This window comes from Mirounga angustirostris, unplaced genomic scaffold (assembly GCF_029215605.1).
Source record: "Mirounga angustirostris isolate CCGP_5_RB_7025 unplaced genomic scaffold, mMirAng1.0.hap1 SCAF_1, whole genome shotgun sequence".
In the NCBI taxonomy this organism is placed as follows: domain Eukaryota; kingdom Metazoa; phylum Chordata; class Mammalia; order Carnivora; family Phocidae; genus Mirounga; species Mirounga angustirostris.
This window is the reverse complement of record NW_026991709.1, coordinates 30,724,630-30,749,275: the sequence shown is the minus strand read 5'-3', so window position 1 is coordinate 30,749,275 and position 24,646 is coordinate 30,724,630. Positions and strand designations below refer to the sequence as shown.

Genomic DNA, 24,646 nt, shown 5'->3' with positions numbered 1-24,646 from the left:
AAGGAAAAAGCACAAAACTTTTGTGAACAAAAGATAGCTTCCTTAAGGAAGGCTAAGTTGTTCTTTTTAAAGACTTTAAGAAGCTTTATATTCTCCCTTAATGAGAAATGATATCGTCCTCCATTGAATTGACAATAATACTCTCCTCTGCATCTGCTTTGGGAGTTCCCATGTTGAAGCAGAATTCCTAGTTCTTATGTATGTTCTCTTGTTAGATTATGAATTACTAATTATTGAAGGGAACAGCATTTCCATCTGGGAGAATAAAGTTGCACTTGGAACATTTCTTCCAAAATGAAGAGCTAATCCAATATTGTGATATCTGTTTGTAGAATAATCCACCAATGAGTTTAGTGTTTCCTTTTATTCAATACTGACTTCCTTTAGTATGTATTATTATAAATGTAAAGTAATTATTTCATTTGTGTGTTTGGACTTAAGACTGCCAGTTGTGGGGAGGAGCAGGAATTATTATATTTGCTTTCAAAATAACATATCTGGTCATTGATTTTTATTCTCCATCAAAGCAGCTTCATTTTTAAAATGGCCAAAATGGCATCTGCTTATGCTAGCCAAAATTCTGCTTACTATTTAATTTAACCTGAAATTATATGGCTACATAATTAAGTAATATACTTGGAGTTTTTATATTCTAAGAAGAAAGAACATGGCATGAACATTGAAATAAACAAATTGGGAAAAAGATGGATTAAGAATGACTGCAGCAAAAATAAAAGTATGTACTCAAATATGTTTACTTAAATTTATTATTCATTTCCATGTTGATTCATTTCAAATAAATCAATTCACTGAAGAGTCTCTTACTGGCCTACTGAGGATTTCTTATTGTCAGGCACACAACAGTCCAATGAAATATGTGCCGTTATTATCCTCTTTTTCAGGTTAAAAAAAAAAAAAAAGGCAAAAAGAAATCAAATATCTACAGCTGGGATCTCCCCTTCTGTGAGCTCCAGACTCACATGACTAAATCCATACTGAGTAGTTCAACTTAGATGTTTAGAAAGTATCTAAAATTTCACATATCAAAACTGAGTTCTGGACCTTCCTCTACAAGATATGCTTCTTCTGTAGTGTTCATCATCTCAATTAGCAGCAATTGCATTCTACAAGTTGACCAAGACTTTGGAGTAATCTTTGACTTCCTTGCCTTACAGCCTGTGTTAATTTCATGAACAAATCTTGTGGGCTCTGCCAAGCTATAGCCAGAATTCAATCTTTCTCATTGCTTCCACTGATTCTAACCTCGGGTGGAACCTCTAACATCTCTTCCCTATATGACTTCTACAACCTCTTATGCGGTTTCTGTACTTCCGCACAGAAGCACATTTAGTCTATCTTGACATAACAGCTAGAGTGTTTTTTTTTAAAATAGAAGCATAAGTAAGATCATGTTACTCCTTCACCTTAAACACACACACACACACACCCCTTCGATGGTTTCCCATTCAAAGTAAGAGCCAATGTCCTTATAGAAGCTTAAGATCCTATAAACACTGGCCCTCACTGACTTGTCTAACTTCATATTCTATTTTGTTGCTCTCTCTGCCTCAGTCACACTGCTTCTCTTACTTTTCAGCAAATAAGCTTCAGGCTTCCACTTGCCGTCCTCATGCCCTGGAATGACCTTTCCTTGATATCAGCATTGCTATTTTCCTTTTAATCTTCCAGTCTTCTCCACTGTCATTTACTTGGTCAAGCTTTCCCTGAGACTTTATTTAAAAAGACCTCCCCCCCTTTATCCCCGGTATTTCTCGACTTCCTTCCTATGTTTTTTTCTCCATGACACTTACCACCATCTTATATACTTTTATTTTCCCTTATATAATTATGTTGTTCTTTATCTTCCCTCAATAGAATGTAAGCTCCAAAAAGGCAGGGAATTTTGCCTGTTGGTTTCCAGCCTATCATTTGGCACGGGAATGAATAGATTAATGAATAAAGGAATTTGCTTAATGGTACAGGCTAGTTTGTAGCAGAGCTAGTTTGTGGAAGAGGAAAGAGTCCCTTCTCTAACCAGGACATTAGGAACGAGGGGAAAACAGACTGGAAGGCAATGATCTCAGGAAAAAAGGTTGATGGATAGAAAACTACTTTCTCTGCTTTCTTTCTTCAGCATCTGTCAATATATTCGTTTTAAAGGGTATTCTTTAGCTTATGCAAATGGAATAGACGATTTCAATTGAGCAATGCCTGCTTAGAAGAGTCTTTATTCAAGGCAGAAGAAGAATCCTCGATGTGTGTGTTGGGGTTTGCTTTGCCTTTGAGACAGAGACTGATGTTTTTCACCACTCCCAGTTCCTCCTACTAGACACAAGAAAATACTATTTTCCCACTCTAGTCAGTAGTCTGATGTCATGTGCCAGTGCTCTTGTCAAGGAAATGAGGAGTGACATGTGCCACTTGCAGGCCTGACCATAGAACTTCCCAGGTGATCACCCAGATTTTGTCTTCCCCTCGCTCAGAAGCCATACATGTCTCACTTTAAAAATAATGGTATCCCAATATTGGAGAAGCATACATCCTCACGTTACTACTTAGAGGAGAGCAACCTGACCTTTATAAATTACTGTGTCCATGAGAAACAAACTTGCTGTACTAAGCGACTGTTTGGTATAGCAGCTGCCAGTAATTAGCCTGATTAATTTACTCACCAAATATAATTCTAAAATGTATAAAGCAAAAGTTTTAGTATAAAAATGTCTATACATTAAGTGCTACTAAACAGCAGCCTTCCCTAAAAGAACAGTTTGATTTTACATACAAATACTATAAAATTAATACTGATGCATGGATTCATACCATATCAATCTATGGCACATACATTTACTATAAAATAACAACATCCTTAAAGATAATCTATAGAGTGCCATCCATAATAAATGTCCTCCTGTCATAACTAGAACATCATTGAATCATAAACTTGGGAAGACAAGGGAGCCAAAATTTCCCTTGCAATATCACTACTTCCAAAGTATATCTACAAACAACACATAATCCATAACCCCCTTTTGAAATGCTGGCAACTTTAAGAGTTAGGGACCTGTTTCTTGTTTAGAAAGATAAGTAATAAATTGATCATGCTTTAAAGTAGGAGGCAGCTTGCTTTAACCAGACTTTCTGAAAAACCTTGCAAGAAAAGTATTTTAGGAAGAAAAGGAGCGCTCTCCATTTTGTTGGTTTATATTTTTTATCTTCCACATATTCTGGAAATAATCTTCAAACATTTCAGAAAAAAATTTTTTTTTTCTCTTTCCACAACATTGATAGCAGGAAAACTATAAAAAATTGTTAATTCTGAGTTTTATGACTACCATATCAATGGGGGTGGTCCTTTTTATCTAGAGGGAATAACATCAACACTACTGACTGTTTTAAGTGCTCAACTAATCTTCAGATCATCTGAGGCAGAAAGGCAGTGGTGAGAATTTCTGTTCACCACAGGATATTCGTTTATAAAGGAATCAAAATCTTGAGTGCACCCTTACCCTCAAATTCCACAGAAACACTTCCCAATGAAAACAAGGTAACAGGAAAGATAAGTAAACCTGAAAGCTTTTAGAACAAGTTATGGTTGACTTTTAAAGTTGGCCCTGAATTACAAAATGACAAACGAAAGCACAAAGATGGCAACCAGATACAGACCCTTCCCCCAAACCAATAAAGAGTAAGTACTTTCCCAACTAAGCCTCATTCTGTCCTATAATGGTAAGTCTAAGAGACTGAAATGAATGCTATGGACTCCGTCATAGCTTCTCAATGCTGACTGCACATTAGATTCATTCATGGAGCTTTAAAAATACCCATAATTGGTTTTCACCCAGAACAATTAAATCACAATCCCCAGGGTATAATTTAAGAGCGCCCTAGATGGTTCTAATGTGCAGCTTGGCTAAGTTCATCCTTTTGGTGTTTAGTAGAACCACCTCAGGATAAAGTTTGTGCGCCTGTAGGGGATAGCGCTGAGAAGGGGGAAGAAATTTACCTTTGGGTCGGGCATTATACTAGGCTATTGACATCAATCATCTTAAATATTCCTTAGAAGAAAACGTCAGGATAAATATTTGTATTCCTATTTTTAAATGTCTGAGAATTAAGTTGAACATGTGGGAAATAGATCCCACTTTATAGAGATGAACTAATCTTTAGTGAACAAGGACATCTCCAGGAATATTGTACTTCCTGAAACCAGCAAATACTCAAAGACTGAATGCTATACATAAATAAAAGAATTGAAATAGATCAGCAAACTATGGTCCATGGGCCAAATTCAGCCACTGCCTGTTTATCAATAAGGTTTTGGAAATCACTCACACTCAATTCATTTTTTTTTTTTCCGATAATACACTTGTACTACAATGGCAGTGTTGAGTATTTGTGACAGAGACTGTATGGCCAGGTAAAGCCCAAAATATTTACTATCTGGACTTTTACAGAAAAGTTTGCTGACCCATCGACCAGATGATCTGTAGTATGCTTTTAGCCCTGAAATTTATAAAACTAAAAAAATTGTTAAATTACAAAGCACTTCATGGTTTTTTCAAAAGTGAAATACATCTAAGTTCTCTTAATCTGATGTCAGAAATGTCCCAAGTTTAAAACAGAAATGCACGGGAAGTGCATGTGCTACCTACGTTTTCTTTCCTAACCTCAAAGGGGAATGTTCATTAAAAAGCATTAATGGAAAATGCCAGAATGGCAGCAAGATCAACATTGAAAAGTGGTATGGCACACATTTCTTGGGGCTTGGTAATACAGAAATAATTCCAGATTGTTAGAAAAGAGGGTGTTTTATTTGAACAAGACCATATTGTTAGGTTTTCTGCCTTGTTATATAATGAGGCAATGCCTAATCTACCATAGCTACTTTAATCTAAGTTAATGATTTGCACGGAGCGCATCTCTTCAGTGAGGAGACAAGAGAGAAAGAAACAAACCTACCATCTGTCATTCCTTCCCTTCGATGAGGCAATGCTGGTTGTTGGTCCATTCGCCCTCCCTTGTGTTTTTTAGTGGGCCGAGGCCTCTGACTTTGACTCAGGGCTGCACTGGTATTACTGTCAGTAGAAAATGGACTGGTTGGCCGAGGTCTTTGAGAGGAGGTAAAAGCTTTGCCTAAAAAGAAAACAAAGGGAATGGGGTATAGAGAAGGTCATAAGGCAGTGATTCTGCCTGTTTTGTATTTCTACTCTACTCAGCCTAACCTGTAAACTTGCCTAGAGATGCCATTTGAAGATATCAAATACTGGTGCATCTCCATAAAAAAATATGCCTTGTTGCATTTATTTTACCCAATTTTTAGTAACCAACACACTGCCGACTGAAAAAATTCAAGCAAATGGATATAAAACAAATCCACCAACCCAAAACTTGATATTACTTGATTATATTTTTATTTAACCTTGACGATCTTAGTGATATTTTCATGGATATATGCAAATTCACGCTGCTTTTACTTCTTAAAATTAAAGAAGTTACTTCTGAACTGAATTATGTACTTCTTATTTGCTTAACCAAATTTTATCCATGAAATCTTACAAACTCACTTTGAGCACAGAAAAAGGTCCTGAAGTAATTGCATTTGACAAATCTACATGAAAGATCGGCTCAGAGACATATATTAAACTGACCTTACCAACCCATACAAATGCACGATGAATTTTACCTCTTTTACAGAAACTCAATAACATTAGTGTATAGTATAGGATAGATAGCAGGTTAAATTCACCTTGCATATCCAAAGTGCAATAGGTATTTTCTGATGACTATTATTGTATCTGAGCAGACTCCAAATTCTCATTGAAAAATGAAATTGTGTTATGTCCTTTTCTTGAGGTTTAGTACATACGCAGGGAAATTTATTTTGTGAAAAGGGTAGCTAATAAATGTTCAACATCTTGTGATTTTAATAGAATGTTTATTATGGTAAGGGAGGGTTATTTTATGTGCATGTATTTATTCTCTTGTGCATGCTTTCATTTCACACAAAATTATTGTATGTAGTTACATTTTCTTAAGTCAATGTGACATGATATTGCTTAATGCTTTATTAGCAATTAGCATACATGTAAGAAATGCACTTACGCCTTCTAATTTATTAGTTTCCTTGCACTTTCTTACTGCTGTGCTTAGAGCTATACCACAAAAAGCAAGAAAATTCAAATAACCGCTTTATTACAACATATTTTAGTTCGGATGCTATATGAAAAATAAACCTCTGCAATGCTTGGAAACATTTTTTTATACGCTTGAAGATTCCTAATGCGTACTCAAAAGAAATACTGATAGTATAATTCAAAGAAAACTTCCAAGACTCCTTTTTATCACCCGAGAGTTTAGTGAATGGTCAAAATCATTTTTCTTCAGTTTACTAGTTTAATACTATTAAGATTTCAAAAATGCGTTAAAGGCTTCATTAGTTTGTTTTGTAAGGTAGCTCCATTTAGTTCATATATTAGAACCTTCTTATAAGTTCATTTAAGAAGTACAGTCATATAATAGCATGGATCATGCCAAAGTTATTTTGTTTCAGTCAAACAACAAACACAAATTACTGATCTATTATTAGAATGTATCTCACATTTCTTTTGGGGAAAAGAATCTGATACATGAAAAGTTATATAATTGGTACTCAATTGTTCTCAGAAACCCAAATTAGAATATGGCAAGAGCAATACGCATGTAGTCATCATTTTATTCAAGTTGCAAATGCAGTGGGTGTATCTTTAATTAGCATCCTTTAAAACAGATAATAAATTATTGGGTTAAAATTTTAACAGCCAAACAATTAATAAGACCATCAGCCATTTGAACTGTTAGACTGACAGCCTTAGACCCATTCACCCCATGCTGAGAAAGCCTTCCCAGAAAATGCATTTGCAGAAAGAAATGGGGCAAAGGAAAGTAATGGCGATAAAAGTCGAATAATTTCAATCACTGAGCACACGATCGATTGTGTGAGAATTTTGCAACATGTGAGTTATTGAAAATTTAATGACAATCTCAGTTGCAGCTTGGTTGTAATATAAAAAGGAAGCATTTTTCATTTAATCAGCAGAGCCACGAAGGGAAAGGGAAAGAACGGATAGAAGGTGGTGAGTAGGAGCCTACTCTTGGCTCTGCAAAAGTAGCATCAGAAGAAAGTTCTGGTAATTGAGGATTGCAATGGTGGTCATGCATATTACAGAAAGCCCTGCAGTCAGACTCACTGAGGAGAAAGAACAGGAGAAAAATATTTCAGTGTCTAAAGGACAAGATTCTCTCATGCAAAGATGCAAAGAGTGTGGACTCAGGGTCTACCAACCTGTTCTTGTAAGGCTGGTTCCATGCAGCCTAAAACCAGCTTTATCTGCTGCTGCCACCAATGCGTGCGCAAAGCTGCCGCTGGCCAAAATGGAGCCATCGGAGGAGCTACCTACGCTAGATCTATGACTAGAAAAGTTACGATCCTCATCAGATGCAGAGCCCCATCCATTTACCATTGAACCTAAAAACAAATGTAGTTGTCTAGTGAGTGGTATATATTGGACAGCCCATCTCCTTGCACACACTCTACTAAGGAACAAGTAGGCTGCCTCAACTCCTCACTCCTCCTTGAGGCAAATCTGGTTTCATCCTGACTTCTGCAGCCACATGCAAGCATCCTCCATGGTTGAAACATTCCTAGTGCAGAAGAATGAATCTCCTTTAAAACCTGTACCTGTTTGCGACACATAAACAAAACATGTTTCGTATGGTTCCAGTCTGACATTGTTTAAATTATCACGTAATCATTTTCTGAAAGAGAATTGCTGTGTATATTTTAAGCCCTACAATTCAGAGAAGAACACTTCTATTGAAATAAATCGTAGTGTATTTAAAGTAGACTTATCAAGGACTCCGATGAAGGAAGAGGGTGAACATATATTTTGAATTTAATGCAGACTCAAACGATGATTTCCATTCGACATACACTGGTATACTGTGGAAGTGCTAGAATCATTTCAAGATTTTAAAATACAAATTGAAATAATCAGGAAATATAACAACAAACACTATAAACAAAAAAGGTATAAATAGTGCCAGAGCATATAGACTTAGAACAAAAGAAAAAATGTATCTTTTAAAATTTCTATTAATTTCAAAGCTCAGGATGCTTTCTTTGCTTTTTAATTGTTTTAAGAACTCCAGGTTTCTCTTTACTATGAGTCTTTGTTTTAGAAAATTAACCATTATGAAGGATATAACTGGCATTAATATGGATTTTTCTGCAAAATGCAATATGGCAATAGAAGAAAAGAACTGCACTTTCATGTGTCAAGAACTACAAAATATGAAGATGTTGAGAAATAACTTGTATTCTTAATTTTTCAGCAAGTCATTTACAAGTTTAGATTTTTTTCTTAGACCAAGGCACACGGAAACCTTAATCTATTACTTAATACAATTAATATTACAATATTTATTAAGTTGTGTACCATTAATTTATGGCACAATAAAGTGCCAAGTGTCGCTTAGCCTAACTTTTTAAACAGAGAGCCAAAAAAATATTTATAAGAAGCTCACTTATGCTTTCTACATTAACCAATTACATATTCACAAAAAAGAGATTAAAATCAAGTGCCGTAGATTCTCCCCCCACCCCTTTTCTCCAGTATTTAAGAGACAACAGTATCGTTAGGAGTGTTGCTGTGATGCAGTATTTGTATTTTTAGTCCAGGTGCCAGGATACAATCACACGGGTTCATGCACTTTCAAGAGAGAGAAAACAGAAACCAGAGGGGTTAGAAGGACCTGAGAAGTTAAAAGGGTGTTAAGTGTAGCAGAGAAAGATAGAGTTTTGATTCTATTTGCCAAAAGCACAGAGATACACTTTTTACTTTCCAAACAAATTCCCCTGACACAGGCCACTGCAAGGAAGGCCAGATAACAGCAGCAACTGAGCCTCCTCTGATAGAACCATTTCTGAGTTAATAATCACAAGTCAAGCACCAACAGCCCAAAACGAAAGGAGAAATGATGCAATGGGCTTTGCAATATAATGTTACAGCAGATAAGAAAAAAATCAAAGTGATTCAGTCAGTGATCACCGGAGAATATGAAACCCTAGAACTGAGGATATTTTTGAAATTCGTGAGGGCTCCGTCCTGGTCTCTTCTATGCACCGTTTTCTGTATTTCTAAAAGTCTGCAGAGCATCTGCAACTAAATCCATGTCAGCTCTCTGAAACTCCCTCTCCAAACAAGCATCTCTTATTTCTCCATCTCCAATTTCATTCTTAGGCGCCTCCTGATTTCCTTCTGGTCCCTTCTATCTTCCTCATTTTCATCTGAATTATTTTTCTCATTTATCATGTAATTTTGTTCCTCCATTCAAAACCTTACCCAGTTTGCTAATGCCACATCTAGATTCCAAGTTAAGACTTTGAGATCCTTCAGGATCTGGCCCCGCCTACCTTTCCAGCCCTCCACCCTCTTAACAGCCTGTGTATTCCCACTGCCTGACCTACATACATAGCATTACTTCTGGTTCCTTTGACACACCTCTGGATTGTCACTAACTCTATTGACCACCGCCAAACTTGAAAGTCCCAATCCATATCCCTTTTATCACCTTGGTTCCACCTCACCTTTAACCCTGTCTTAGGAAGAATCAATTTCTCTACTTCCTGTGTTTTTCAGGTAGTATGCATATAGTAGCATATCTGGCCTCTACAAACTACAGTTCCTTGCATATAAATGGCTCTTCTTCTAGACAGTGGAACTCTGGAAATTAGGGACTCTTACTCATTTTCATATTTCTTCTGTGGGGGCTTTGCCCAGGAGAAATTCAACAAACATCGAGCATATGGAATTAAATGTCTTCAGTGTTCTCATTATTTGCCATAAATCCTACATGTAATTCTATCTCATGTGCCATTTCCTAGCAATGAACTTATTTTATTTACAGAAAAAAATATACTCATAAGAACTTGTAGAAAATGTATTAAGTAAGGAATATAATGTCAGTCAACTCTTGTTGATAACTTGGACAATAGGAAAAGAAGTGAGTTATTACCCGAAAGGGAAAACTAAAAAAATAATTAATACACATATCTTAGCTATGCTTTGATATGCTTGAATATTGACATTTATCAATATCTTATTTAAAGTAAGATAATAATGTTATATGAAGTGGCGATTTGCTTTTTTTTCCTGCATTGTCCATCCACACTCAACCACCTATTTTAATGTACTTAGCCCATTTTTGTTTGTTTTAATTCTACTTTCTCCACTATAACCAGCCAAGAAATAACCGGATTTTCTTTCTTTCATTTTTTTTTCCTGTTCAAGTTGGCTTGCTGTGTGGTTTGAGCTTCAGGATTTATCATTTTGACAAATAGTCTCTGAACCTGAAAAAGTAGGAAAAGTCCTACACCACAGCAGTGTCACGAAAGAAATGGCACTCAGTGACATCTCTTAGCAGAGGTAGCTTGACTTTTTCAAAAACACCCTGTTCATCTCCTGCGGTAGGGAGTCCTTCATATGCAGATTTCAACCTACAAGTTTGCCAGTCCCTAAACACTTCAGCTACTTTGGTGCCTTTGCTCTGAGTTTATCTTGATTGTTAATGCTCCTTGCCATGCCCTCAGAAATCTCAGTTATTCATGAAATTTTCTTTGGTGCTTTCTTTTTCCTTTCCATGGGAAGAGAGAGTAGCATGGAAGACATGGCGTCAAGTAGGTTTTGGTCAATAAAGAAGGAACACCAGCTCTGTTTTCTTTGCTACTCTATGTAAGAGCTAAGAAACTAGATAGATGACTTCAAAGTTGAAGAGACACATGCCATACAGGTTTGGCCTTGGTGAGCAACAGGAAGCCTCGTAACCCAAGCTAAAGAGGGGCAAGTGACCTCAGGTTAGTATAGTTGAGATCACCTTCAAAATGGAGGGCAAGAAGGAAACAAACAAAAAGAAGGCAATAAATTTTCTTTCCTCTTTGTCCCTCACTCTTTATCTTTGATAGCCCCTTGTCTCTATTTAGTATGATCTATGGAATGGGTATATTTGTGGGGAGTATTTTAAAACAGAATTTGCAATACACCATGAAGAAAAAAATATGTAACGTATATTAAATTTCTTCCATGTTGTATAATTATTACATTTATTTGGCAATCACTGATTTCACCTCTCTGTGATTACCGTTCTTGCTCTTTTTTTAGATTTAAGCATCAAGAATGATCTGAACATTTGGCTAAACCATCACAAAAAAAGAAGACAATGATAGGAAGGAAAGAAACACATTGATTCATGAATTAAAAAGTAAGCAAGTTTGGGGATAACTGGTTTTCTTTCATAAATGTAAATACAAACATAAACATTAAAATGAACACTCATTCACCAAGTGAATGAGTTCAGGTAGAGATTCTTTACAAATTATAAGCAATCCATACCAATTTGACATGTTATAGCCCCAAACATCATCAATACATATTTAAACATTTAATGAAAAATGAATTTATGTCACATAGCCAAATTTATTTGTGTTTACATTTTCAATCTTTGGAAATTTCTCAGGTTTAAAGTTGCTGAAAGGCCAAAAAATCTCAAATTTATTCAAGCTATTAAAGAAGAACTGCATATAGCACATTAAGTTGTTGCTCAAATGTTACTGAGCAGTAAAATACTATGATAAAGTGGCATCTTGCTGTGTCTCTATTACATCTTCAGCACTAAAATTAATTTATGATCAGTCATCAATTCATTTACATGTCGCTTTATGCTAAATCCTTCCTTGCTGATAAATGCTTATCCTTAGATCCATTAAGCTAGAGTAAAGTCTGTGCTTTATAATATGACCCTGCTAATTGTTGCATTACCATTTTTATGAGATACAAAAACTGGCTGTCCCCCATTTTTTCAGCCAATATTTAATCCAGGAACTCTTCCTATTAAGTGCAATCAGTCTAAATATCTGTTAAATAAAATCTTCAGCTATAAATGTCTTTGGACAAATCAATCCAGATATTGACCTCTGCTTAAATGTAGAAAAACATGTCTAATCTTTAGAAATCCTTTTTTCACTCAAACATATTGAATATGCAACAATTCCACCTACATTCCTCAGAGGGAAAGAATGTGTAATATATAGGGAAAGCAAAATAAGTCATTACAAAATTTCTTCCTTGGGACATATGGCACCTGTTAACTTGTCCCACTCAGATAAAATTTGAATATATGATATTCCCCTTTTATCTGTTAAATTCTGAAGTATATGTTTAATTTCTTTTTAAATACATCACAGCTGTTGAAGTAGTCTAAGAAAGTGATTTAATTATTTGTAGCCTTATCTCTGAAATTCCCCTAATTCTAAAATATTTTCCTTGAGTGCAACAAAAGTAAGGCATCAGGTCACACTTTCTCGAGTGGCCAATTCTCTAAAAGCTGTGTGGTCGAGGAAGGTGGTGAGGCTGCCAGGTTTTACTGTTTTCAAAACGATCTGGTTGGGGAGTTCCAGTAAAAACCTCCAAGGACATAAAATACAGAAAATATAAAGCCACAATTTCCTTTCAGCCGTAGTATTTATGTGGGGTCCAGCAGTTAAGGAAACTTTTATTCGTTTAACTTCATGGCACTCACTCTCCGTTGTACTTTCTGTGATCAGTGGAGCAGTTAGAATCTTGGCGCCAGGTACAGGACATTTTCCTTCTGTCCTCTCTCACATTGCCTTCTGTTTCTTTTTTCCTGTGGTGGAGTCATTAAATTCAGGAAACTCTTACCCTGGACTCCCATCATGGAAGATATAGAAAGAAATATTAACTCCTTTCCCTGTTCTGTTACCCCAAAATGGTGGCTTTGGCATTAAGGAGGAAATATGGCAAGCATATTCCTGAAGACTGAAACAACTCTGGATGTTTACTTTCTAGCCCCAAACAGAGTGTGATGTGCTATAATCAAGATAGTTTTATACTTTATTATAACCAAATAGGTTAAAATTATAGTATAAATTAAATTATAAAGGAGATTTCCTATAAAAAGTGCTGATACAGTTGATTTTTGTTAGCATGAGTCACTATAACTGAATATAGAACTAAATATAAGAAAATAAATAATAAAAGTTACATCTAAAAATTAAGATATTTTAAATCTTGATTAAATGTATAGGGGGTAAGGACTAATGTTTCCAGAGATAAAATTATATTTTGTATTTGTATGTATATATATACATATACATATATATATATATTTATTTATTCATATATGTACACACACACACACACACACATGCATACACACAGAAAGGAAGAGAAACAGAGAGATAGAGACAGAGACAGAGATCCATATGTTAAGTAATAGACCAGGAAATCATTTTCTTCTTAAATACGTTAAATTCAGAGATTTAAAAAAAAAAAAAAAAGTTGGGCATATCCAGAGAAAGGATCATGGTAATTTATCTTAAGAGTTAGAACAAATTTTGAAAATTCTTCTGCCACTTATCAGGTGGGTAACCTTAAAAATACTTTGAACCCCTCTATGGCCCAATTTCCTTATCTATAAAATGAGAATAAAAATAGGGTTGTGACAGGGATGCCTGTGTGGCTCAGTCATTAAGCGTTAGGGCTTCGGCTCAGGTCATGATCTCAGGGTCCTGGGATCGAGCCCCGCATCGGGCTCCCTGCTCAGCGGGAAGCCTGCTTCGCCCTCTCCCACTCCCCCTGCTTGTGTTTCCTCTCTCACTCTCTCTCTCTCTCTCTGTCGAATAAATAAATAAAATCTTTAAAAAAAAATAGGGTTGTGACAGTTAAGTGAATTAATATATGTTAAAACTTTAGGACAAGGATCTGCAAACTTTTCTTTAAAGTGCCAGACACCCTATATTTGAGACTTTGCTGTCTCTTTTTTGTTTTTGTTTGTTTCATGTTTTCTTAGAATCCTTTAAAAATGTAAGAAACATTCTTAGCTCACAGAGCCACTACAGAAAAACAGGCCACTGCTTAGGAGAGTGTCTTGTATCTACTAAGGGCTACCTATATATATGCAAGCTAGTGTTCTTGTTGTTGTTGTTGTTGATAACATTATTATTATCACTATCATTATTATTATTATATCTAAAATCCTAGTCAGATTGGAAGGAATAGACATCTGATAAATGTTTGTTGTGGGGATAAATATAATATAGCAGGTTTGCAAATACATTTTCCATATTACTGAGTTTTGGAAACCAAATGTTGATTTCTCCCTAAAATCCATGTACTGAAGTCCTAATCCCTAATGTATAGGAGATGGGGCGTTTGGGAGCTAATTAGGTTTAGATGAGGCCATGAATGTGGGTTCATCACGATGCGATCAGTGACCTTATAAAAAGAGCCCTGGGTGGCTCAGTCATTTAAGCATCTGCCCGTGGCTCAGGTCATGATCCCAGGGTTCTGGAATCGAGCCCCACTTGGGGCTCTCTGCTCATTGGGCAGCGTGCGTCTCCCTTTCCCTCTGCTGATCCCCCTGCTTGTGCTCTCTGACTTTCTCACTCTGTCTCTGTCAAATAAATAAATAAAATCTTAAAAAAGAGAGAGAGAGAGACCAGAGAGCTTGCTGTCTCTCTCTGCCATATGAGAACACAGCACAAAGACGGCTGCCTGCTAGCTAGAAAGAGGAACTCACCAGGAACCAGATCTCAGGCACCTTGATCTTGGACTTCCCAGCCTCCAGAATGGTGAGAAATAAATGCTTGTTGTTTGAGCCACCCAGTCTACTGCCTTTTGTTATAGCCGCCCAACCAGGCTAAGACATGAGATTATGGGATATGGAACTACAGATACTTCCCTCTCTTCTTGCTTTTCCATTCATGAGCCATTATTTCAAAATTGAAGATGTGTCTACCACAAATTACTTCGTTGTTATGGAAATATTGGAAATTAATATAATTATTTCTTTATAAAGATGGGTTCTGCACCTTATTAGCTGCTGATACTACTTAATGCGGTTAAGGGTCGGAATGTAATATATCCAAGTAAAGTCCTGAATAATTGTATACACAGGCTTATTAATCCATCTCTGTGTTATCATTGGGCTATCATTCTAGTTGGCTTTAGAGTTTCAGGGATTGGAATAGAACTGTTTGTTCCATTTAATAAAAATGGTTTTTAGTTTCATGAAAATGAAAATCTCTACCAGGTGATTTAAGTGAAAGTAATGCCTGATTTCCTCCTACCACACATGAATTTAGAACCCTAGGTAATTTACAGTAAGATCAGAATCCTCTCTGTGGGCACTTACCATCTTAAAAACATAAAAAGCCAATGGAAACAGTGTCTGTTTTATTGCCCACCTCATTTAGCACCATTAAACTAGCTTTAAGTGTCTGAAGAAAACATAAACACATTAGAATAATATACATTAGTATGTTGATTTCCGTAACATTAGGTTTGTACATATATTCACCTCAGGGCCATCTCCATGTATGTGTACATGCCTGCATGTGCACACACACTGTAATACACTTACAATCTTATTTACACTCACACACACACACCTACACACACACACACACACACCCCCCTGCATCCACTCACATGCAGATATAACCACAAACCCTATCTATACTCTCTCACACACACATCTATACAGTCACTCACACTTCCTACACACACACACTTTTTTGAGAAAACATATTTACTCTTATTTTAATTCATATTTACTTACATTATACTTATATACTAGAAGACAAATTAAATCTTTGATCATACCTTCCCCACAAAGTTATTGCAGAGCCAAAAAAAATAGAAGAGGAAAGTAAAGAGTTTCCTCTTTGGCTACTTTTCGTAGAGTACAACTTCCTTCACTGAGAAGATGTATTATTCATAGGGTAAATTCATCACATAATACATACCTAAACACCCTGAGGTTTTTATACACGGCAGTAATTAAGCAGTGAATTCAAGGAGGAAAACAGATTGTTTTCTTAGCAATAAAAGCTTCATTTGGAATGAAGAGTATACTCACTACAAGGAGAAAGGCAGATTGGTTTTAACCACATTCATATTAAATACTCTAACATGTTTCTAACAGGTGAGCATGGAAAAGTACGAAATGGCAGTCTCCTGATTTATAGATATATTTATCATCTCTGACATTATAATATTTAATAAAAGAACTACATAGGCTATAGCTGCCCCTTTTTATGTTATTATTGCGATTCTTACTGCATTCCTAATGGAAAAGAGTTCAGTATCATTACTGAGATATGCAAAAATATGCAGAATTTTACCCTGAAGGAGATTATGCTTCAAATTCAGGCAAAGGGGCTTAACATAATAGTGTACTAATAAGTTAGCTCTCTGCATTCAAAGATTTAAACTTTTGCTCTGCCACCTTCGGTTGGATCTGGATTTCACATCACAGCAGTATATCTGCAGTTCTTAAATCTTAATTAGCCTGGCGAGCAGACATGTCTACCCCCCGGATAAGACACAAAACGAAACAAAAAAAAAAAAAGTGGACTCATGCATCACACATTGTGTTATTCAGGAAGGCATACAGAGGAAACATATAGGTCCTTATCCTTCTCCATCACTGCCATAAAGAAGTTTCCATCAGTGTTGGCTGAACTCTAATGTGTAGTGCAAAATCTGTGTAAGCTGGGAGCGCTGGAGTACAAATGAATTAAATGCGACTGTAATTGCCTCCAAGGATGAAGACGGTATCATCAAGATAAATACAGAAATGGGTGATTTTCTGAGAAGACCCAATGCCAGGCAAAGGCAAGGTCTACATCTGTGGTAATTATGTCTTTATAGTCCTATAGGAGACATTTGTGTATGTGTGTCAAAGAAGGGATACCTACTGGAATAGAAAGATGCAATTTTTATGTTTCTCCATATTCACTGTGTACACATTAGGATTCACGTTTTTTCAACAAAATGGGATAAACTTAAATCCTTGGCAATAGGTTGCAGTCCTGATCATCCTAGGAGAGTAGCAACTGCAACCTTTCACATGGTGAGCAAAGCAGAGGACGCTGGAGGAGTAAACAGCAAAAATAACTATATTTCTTGGGAGAGGAGAAATTATTGAATCCAATGATATGAAATGTGTAAATGTATGGCTTATCTTGCTACACATTTTTTCCACTCCATAAATAATACCTTGTGCAACCTTAGAGAGGCTTATTCTGAAGACTTGCTTATTTTCATCGGTGAATGATTTCACAGAGTGAAAATATCGAGAAGCGTTTTAAGATTGCATTCACTTTGTATGTTGCTCCTGATATACAAAATATATCATTTCTAAAAGTCAAGGTTTTTTATGTAATAGACTTGGTTCCCCAGTAGAGTGAACTCTTCATGAAAGCTGGATATAATTGAGTTTTCTTTCATGTCTTTAAAGCTTTTAAAAATTCATGAATTTTCTTATCATTTTTGCAGCAAAGCAAAAGTATTTCCAAATCCTTTCTGAATTTTGTGTTTAATATTAACATATTTAAAATGTTATAGAAATAGCTAGAGTGGAATAAATCTTACATAAGAAAGTATTTGATTTTTGATGCATTTTAATGTTATAAATAGGTCAGCTATTCCTATTAAATCAGTTCCGTTACCTGTCACAGAGCTGTCTAGATTGTCCATACTGGATCCAGGTGTCTGCTCTAGTGCTCTCAGGGGCCGGGGGATTTCTAAAGCTTCCTCCTCATCATCAGCATCATCATCTGGAACATCTGTTTCCAAATCGGAAATCAAGGCTCCGGACATGTAACCTAATGGCGGAACCGGGGGCTGTGGAGGTTGATTATTGCTTTGAATGTGCCTAGAATTCAAATGGGGGAAGAAGGGAATTCATTAACATCCTACAAAATTAGAATTAAACAGCATGTGATGACGACTCATTTTATCTTCTTGCTTTCTATTAACTAATTTTGGAGATTACAGTGCTTTCTTACATTTCAGCAGAGACAATGGGCTGTGTATACATGGCTAGTCAAAACAACAACAACAGTATAGACTATTACACTCTTCCATTGGTATTTATGGGATAATATATGGAGAAAAAATACAGACCCAGCATTGTTGTGTAAATAAATCATCCAAAGGAGAATATGAATATTTGCCACAAATAACTGCTTAAAGCAATTTTTTTGGTCCCAAAAGAATATAATAATTTTGTTCACAGTTTAATGTCAAAATTCTACGCAGCCTGTGTGGTCCATGTGACCTGCTGGCCCTTATGAAGAAAAAATGTCACAGGAAGTGTTAATACCAGTAATCCTTCTCCCAGCCAGGAGCACACTGCCTGCCCTACAAGGTTTTCTTCCAATACATCCCCCATGAATCAGGCTGAGTGGTTGTTTCAACTTTAACCCAGGTTAAAGTAGGAATGGCTCCTTTATGTTCTGGCTACTTATTTGTGCCTCTGTTTTACCCCCCAAAGTCTCAAACAGCTCAAATGTAGAAAAGATTCATCTTAGCACTCTCTGTGTTTGGAACATGAGGTATGCTAAACACACCCATTGCAATGCGTGTGTAACTTTGATCTCGACCTTGTGAAGTAGCCAGAATTTGTATTATCACCTTTGTCTTAGAATCTATTAAAGTTCCAACTTAAGTGACTTGTTTCAAGTGGCATGGCTAGCAAAATGGATGGCTGGACACCGGGGTTCAGTTGATTCACTCTGTGACTACTTAAGAGTTTCTTCTAAATTATAAATGCCATGATATATATGAAAGTCATTGTTATTTGTTACTGTCATTAAGGAGTGAATATACCACATATCTTAATAAATTTTTTTTAAAAGTCTCAATACTAAGTATTTAAAAGATATAGGCTACTTAAGGCACATGTAAGTCAAATGTTATGCATTTTTACCTTAAGTTTTTGAATTAAAGATACAAGATGATTTTTAACACTTGCATTTTTGGAGAAAATATTTCATTCTTCCAGAATTTGTTTAACATTCCTCTCCCAACTGCATTCTTGAACTGGCAACCAACTCCAATGTTAACAACATTCTAAATCTTTCAATGTTAAAAAACAAAACAAAACAAAACAAAAACCCTAAAATGTTAGTTCTGGGAGCCACATTTTTAATTTAACAGATCAGGAATCTGAGGCCCCAAGTCTTTATCTGACGGTCATCATACCTCACTCATGCAAAAATCAGGAAGTTTCTAAACTACCAGTACAGAAAGTCTTGAGTGTTGATGATGACATCTTGTAAATGTTGCCTCAAATTCTGTTTATGAATCGAGGATGGACTGAGTCCAGTCATGAGCAAGAGAATATAAGGTGATATTTATATACATGATTCATTCTCCTTTAATGGTGTGCACTTTTGTCTTGGAAAGCACCAAAGAAACCAACATTCCAGTCCTACATCATTGCTGACTCCTCTTGAATGGAACAAATATACATTAAGGCATAAACTGTAATCCTTGAGTTCAGCAGGAGTAGGAGATAAACTGAAATAGGAAGAGGGTGCAAAACATCTATAAATCTCTTGTAGTGATGAGCACTATGCTATGCACTGCATGGGTCAATATGAACAGATTCCCTGGAGGTGGAGCCTGGAAATTAGCATTTTTAAAATGCTCCTCCTGTGATGTTGATGTGCAGCTCAGATGAGGAGGGCATTCCGTTCCTGAAGGTTGAGGTCCTGTGCGAGCACAGACAGGCTCATAACTTTTACAAAGGGCGTCGCTAATGACACCCTGGAGGATTGTTGGACTGAACAGAAACATGCTCAGCGAAAGAAACAGGGTTTGCCCCATGGGTACCTGGAGCAGGTGGAGAACTAGTTTGTTCACCCATTTAGCAAATTTCTATGCAACACTCACGAAGGGTAGTGCCCTTCTAAGAGTGGAAAGACAGCGATGAACAATTCAGGTGAAAACCCGAGCCCTTCTGAATAATAACAACTATAATACAGCTATATACTGGACTAGGTCCTATATAAAAGCAAGCTCATTTAACTCTTTTTTTTTTTTTTAAGATTTTATTTTTAAATAATCTCTACGCCCAGTGTGGGGCTGGAACTTACAACCCTGATATCAAGAGTTGCATGCTCTATTAACTGAGCCAGACAGAACTCACTTAATTCTCACAAAAACTGTGATGAGTAATAAAGAATTTGACCTTGCCTGAAGAGAACTTAGGCTTTTGCCGTGTGCTCCAGGGAGGTAATTTCTCTCTAAGTTTTAGAACGTCCTATCTCATAGAAGTGTCTTTGTTCACCTGGAGACCTTAGGCTTCTCCAGAAAGTCTAACAATGTGATTTATGGTAGGGGCTTTCAGTCACATGGTATCAGCTAGCCTTCTGGAGGGGCTAGAGACTGAGGTCAGTCATGCAGATAGCCAACCATGTCTATGTGACAAAGCTGAAGAAAGACCATGAAACTCAAGGTTCATATGAGCTTCCCTGGTTGGCAATACTCCATGCATATTGTCATACATTGTCGCTGGGAAAGTAATGCTTTCCACAAATCCACTGGGAGAAGACAACTGGAAGTTCTAGCTTTGGAACTTTCCTGGACTCTGTCCTTTTCATCTTTTCTCTTGGCAGATTTTAATCTATATCTTTTCAATATAATAAACCATAACTTTCAGTGTCCTGATATTCAGTGAGTTCTACGGCTCCTTCTAGTGAATTCTTGGAACCGAGGGTGGTCTTGGAGACTGTGCTCTCACATCGTATAGGAGCTAATTGGTATGAGCATCATCATTTTACAAATGGGGGTGGAAACACAGAAAGGTTAAGCTAAGTTGCTCACTGTCAAACAGCTGGTAAGTAGCGATCTGGAATATCAGGGGTGGTGCTTAGATATCACTATATATTAAAGTTATCCTGGTGATTCCAAAATGCAGGCAAATTTGAGAACACCTGAGCTAGAATCTGTGCCTTAAATGACTAAAGCACCTGGTTGCATTAGTTAACGTGAAGGAAATCCTTTGGCTCTTAAAGCAGTGGGCTTCAACTTAAATAGTGGTAGTTTATGAAGCAGCCTGATACAAAAGAATGCTGTTTTAACAGTAGATTGTCTTTGGCTTTTGAGAAAACATCAGGTGATTGAGAAAAAAAATGTTCAGAAACCTCTGGTTCTAAGAAAAGATCCTATGTTCATAATAAGCTTTATATGATTGGCCTGGTTTTAGTATTTCTTTGTATATTTTGCTGTATTTTTAAAAGAAAGAGTTCATTAACACTGAGAATGAGATTCATCTCATTATCAAGTATCCTAGTATCTAAAACTATCAAAAAGAAAAGCAAATTCTATTTTATAAAAATTTAACTTCAATAACATCATGGAAATCAATAGAAGATAATCAGAGGTATGCCACTGAGATTTCAAGAGTCAGACTTACATGTCATTATTTGGGAGAAAAGAGAGCACATTAGAAAACTTGTACAAAATTGTGAGAGCTCATCCCACTTGTATTCTTTCCATGCTTGCACAGGATACCTAAGTAGATTGCCATCTCTACCTTAGGAAAGGGTGTGGATTGATTAAAAAAAAAGGAATTTGGGATTTGTAATTTATTCTAGGTTTTACTTTTTAATGCATCTACTAATATTGCTGGGTTTTTTTCTGTCTCATTTAATTCAGCCCAAGGATCTTTTAATAACTGACACTGACCATACGTGATTTGCAGAAGCTTACATTTACATATTCACGACCACATACAGAATTAATCACAGGAAGAATCTAAAAGGAGTCTTTTACTATGGCATTGGAAGTGAGTTCAAGGATAAGCTAATTGAAGCTAACCTGTAAATTAGAAAAGATTCTGGTGTAGCCAAAAGCAGTTTAGCCTGAAATTCAGCAGATCTGAATTCTTGCTCCAGTTTACTCTTTAACCAGTTATGTGACTTTGATCAAATTATTTAACGTTTCCTTAGCCAATATCTTTATCCAGATGAATAATGAGTTGCACAAAAGTACTTCTAATCCCAGCTGTATAGTTCTATGAGAACTTCTTGTGACTGTATCGTAAAAGAACATTTTTTTCTATCCCTGTGCTGAAGGCGTGGGTCCCCTGACCTAACGAGAATATTTACCATGTTTGCTTGGCTATATCAAACTGATAGGCTCTTGTCAACTCATCCAGGTGAGCTTGCAGCATGGGCTGCATCTCTTCCCGTGGGGATGGTGTAAGAGTTGCAGTAGACTGCTGTCCAAAGGAAATAGCAGGAGAAGAAGCCACGCCTCGGACAGGAGGTGTTGGGACACGATCATCATCTTCTTCCAGTTCATCTTCCATACCCTGGTGTAAGTATGTTTGGACCGGTAATGGAGGGCACCAGCTATCACTGTCATACCTGAAGTTTAATGAGAAAAAAAAAGCATATTGACACATAGACTTGTACACATGCACACAACGATACTGGCAATACATAACAACCACAATGGGAACGACAGCACCCACAATGTCCTCTTAGTTGATTTCCTCCTGATTTCAATTTGTTGGTGCTACCACAGTAAATCACCTGGCTGTTATCTTAATTTCTAATCATAATGACATCTGCTATCTCAATATCTCAATTTATTCTTAGAAAATCTTATTAGCTAATTGTTAACCCACAGTTACAAAAGGCAATAACTTCCCAACAAAGTTACTCACGTGGAAAAACCAAATTGCTAATTAAAGACAATTAATGAATTAATTTAGTGCTCGTAGATTTAACTGCTTTCTTCTGCTGTTCATACTTGTATACCGAACAGAATATGCCAATATTGATCATCAAAGAAGTGTCTGAGAATTTTACTTACTCTTACTCTAGATCTATGCCAAGGTTTCAGTGCATATAACATGTCAATCATTAAGACTTTGTGCTACAAAATGTATTCAGTGGCCCTTTAATGCTTTTAATTTTCTAATTTCCTCAGTGAAACTCATGCCTCATGCCTCCCTGTATCTTGACATCTAAAATCTATAAAACGGAAGTTCAAAAGCTAGCCCGATAAAATATATATTCAAAAGGAAAATAATTTATAAAAACAGTGTGTTTTTAAGGACTCTGGTCAGGGCGTATAGAAAACTAATCCAAACAGTTTTCATTGTGATACAACATCAGTGGCATTTCTATTTATACCTTCTCCATATACTATTATTTTCATTAATCAAAAAGATCCTAGTGTACTTTTAAAGGGAGACTTAAGGATAGGATAAACAATATTATTGAATGTAACTGTCCTATAAATTCCACTTCTTAAATATATATGGAATCTCCTATTTCACCTCTACTTCCATAATCACAGATCGAATCGTTTTGATGTGAACTAGCCCTTTAGCTTTCCTAGTCTCCTGTGATGTCATCTTCATCTCTTTTATCCTATCTTCCAGGCAATGGGATTATATTTCTAAAATCTTCATTCACATCACACTGTGCTTTGAATTATTCAGTGATTATCACTAATATAAGAAAAAGTTCAAATTCATTAGCAGGGCCTAAAAGACCCTTCCCCATCTGATCAACCCATCTTTCTAGCTTAATTTCACACTATTTCCCCAACATCAGCCTACTGCTTATTTTTTTCTAAACTCTGGGTCTATATATAACTATTCTCAAATCATCTGCCTGTGGGCTCCTGCCCTTCCTTCAGGTTCAATTCAAATGCCATCAGTTTTGTGAAGTCTTCTCTGCCTCCACCATATGGAATTGATTACAACTCTAAAATACTTATATTGTGGTACTCCCCATATTATATTGGGATTATTTTTTTTTAAGATTTTATTTATTTATTTAACAGAGAGCGAGAGAGAGAACACAAGCAGGGGGAGTGGCAGGTAGAGGGAGAGGGAGAAGCAGGCTCCCTGCCAAGCGGGAGCCCGATGCGGGGCTCGATCCCAGGACCCTGGGATCATGACCTGAGCTTCGAAGGCAGACGCTTAACTGACTGAACCACCCAGGTGCCCCTATTGGGATTATTTGTTTCTGTTTTTTCCTACTGTTCTATGAGATCTTTAAATTCAAGAACTCTAATTCTCAACTTTGTGTTTCCAGCACCAAATACAGCATCTAGTATGTAGAAGATTTCATTAAAGAAACTAAAAATCAAATGACTATTATAAATATGTATATACATATTACAAGCATATCCTCTCCCTTACAAATGCTAACTTGTAAATGTCCAGATGATTTTTGAATATTTTAGTATTTATTTATTTATTTATTTATTTATTTATCTTGTGTAAAACTGAATTTATTTAAAAACCTATACACGGATGTTTGTAGCAGCTTTATTCATAATTGCCAAAATTTAGAAGCAATTAAAATGTCCTTCAGTGGGTGAATGGATAAATAAACTGTGACAAAATTCACCGAGAGGCCAAATTCTAAGCTTCTCCAGATAACGGAATATTATTTAGTGCTAAAAAGAAATGAAACATCAAGCCATGAAAAGAATTGGTGAAAACTTAAATGCACATTACTAAGTGAAAGAAGCCCATCTGAAAAGTCTACATACTGCATAGTTCTAAGTATATGTCATTCTGGAAAAGGCAAGACTATGGAGACAATAAAAAGATCAGTGGTTGCCAGAAGTTAAGGGAAGGGAGGGATGAATAGGCAGAATATGGAGGATTTTTATAACAAACTGCTCTATATGATATTATAATGGTAGATATATGTCATTATACATTGGTCCAAGCACACAGAATGTACAACACCAAGAGTGAATCCTAACGT

At 36.3% G+C, this 24,646-nt stretch overlaps 1 protein-coding gene across 3 annotated transcripts in view; it reads right to left on the bottom strand.

Moving 5' to 3' along the window:
• Positions 1 to 24,646, bottom strand: part of ROBO2 (roundabout guidance receptor 2) — a 589,127-nt gene that overhangs the window by 9,685 nt on the left and 554,796 nt on the right. For 2 of the 3 annotated variants that reach the window (XM_045902670.3, XM_045902671.3), the window contains exons 23-25: positions 22,016 to 22,276; positions 17,567 to 17,772; positions 4,960 to 5,133 (exon numbers count right to left, since the gene is read on the bottom strand). In XM_045902670.3, the coding sequence (XP_045758626.2) occupies positions 4,960 to 5,133; positions 17,567 to 17,772; positions 22,016 to 22,276 (641 nt within the window). Of the gene's footprint in view, positions 1 to 4,959; positions 5,134 to 7,321; positions 7,505 to 17,566; positions 17,773 to 22,015; positions 22,277 to 24,646 lie in introns of all 3 variants that reach the window. The other variant, XM_064580151.1, reaches the window with a different exon arrangement.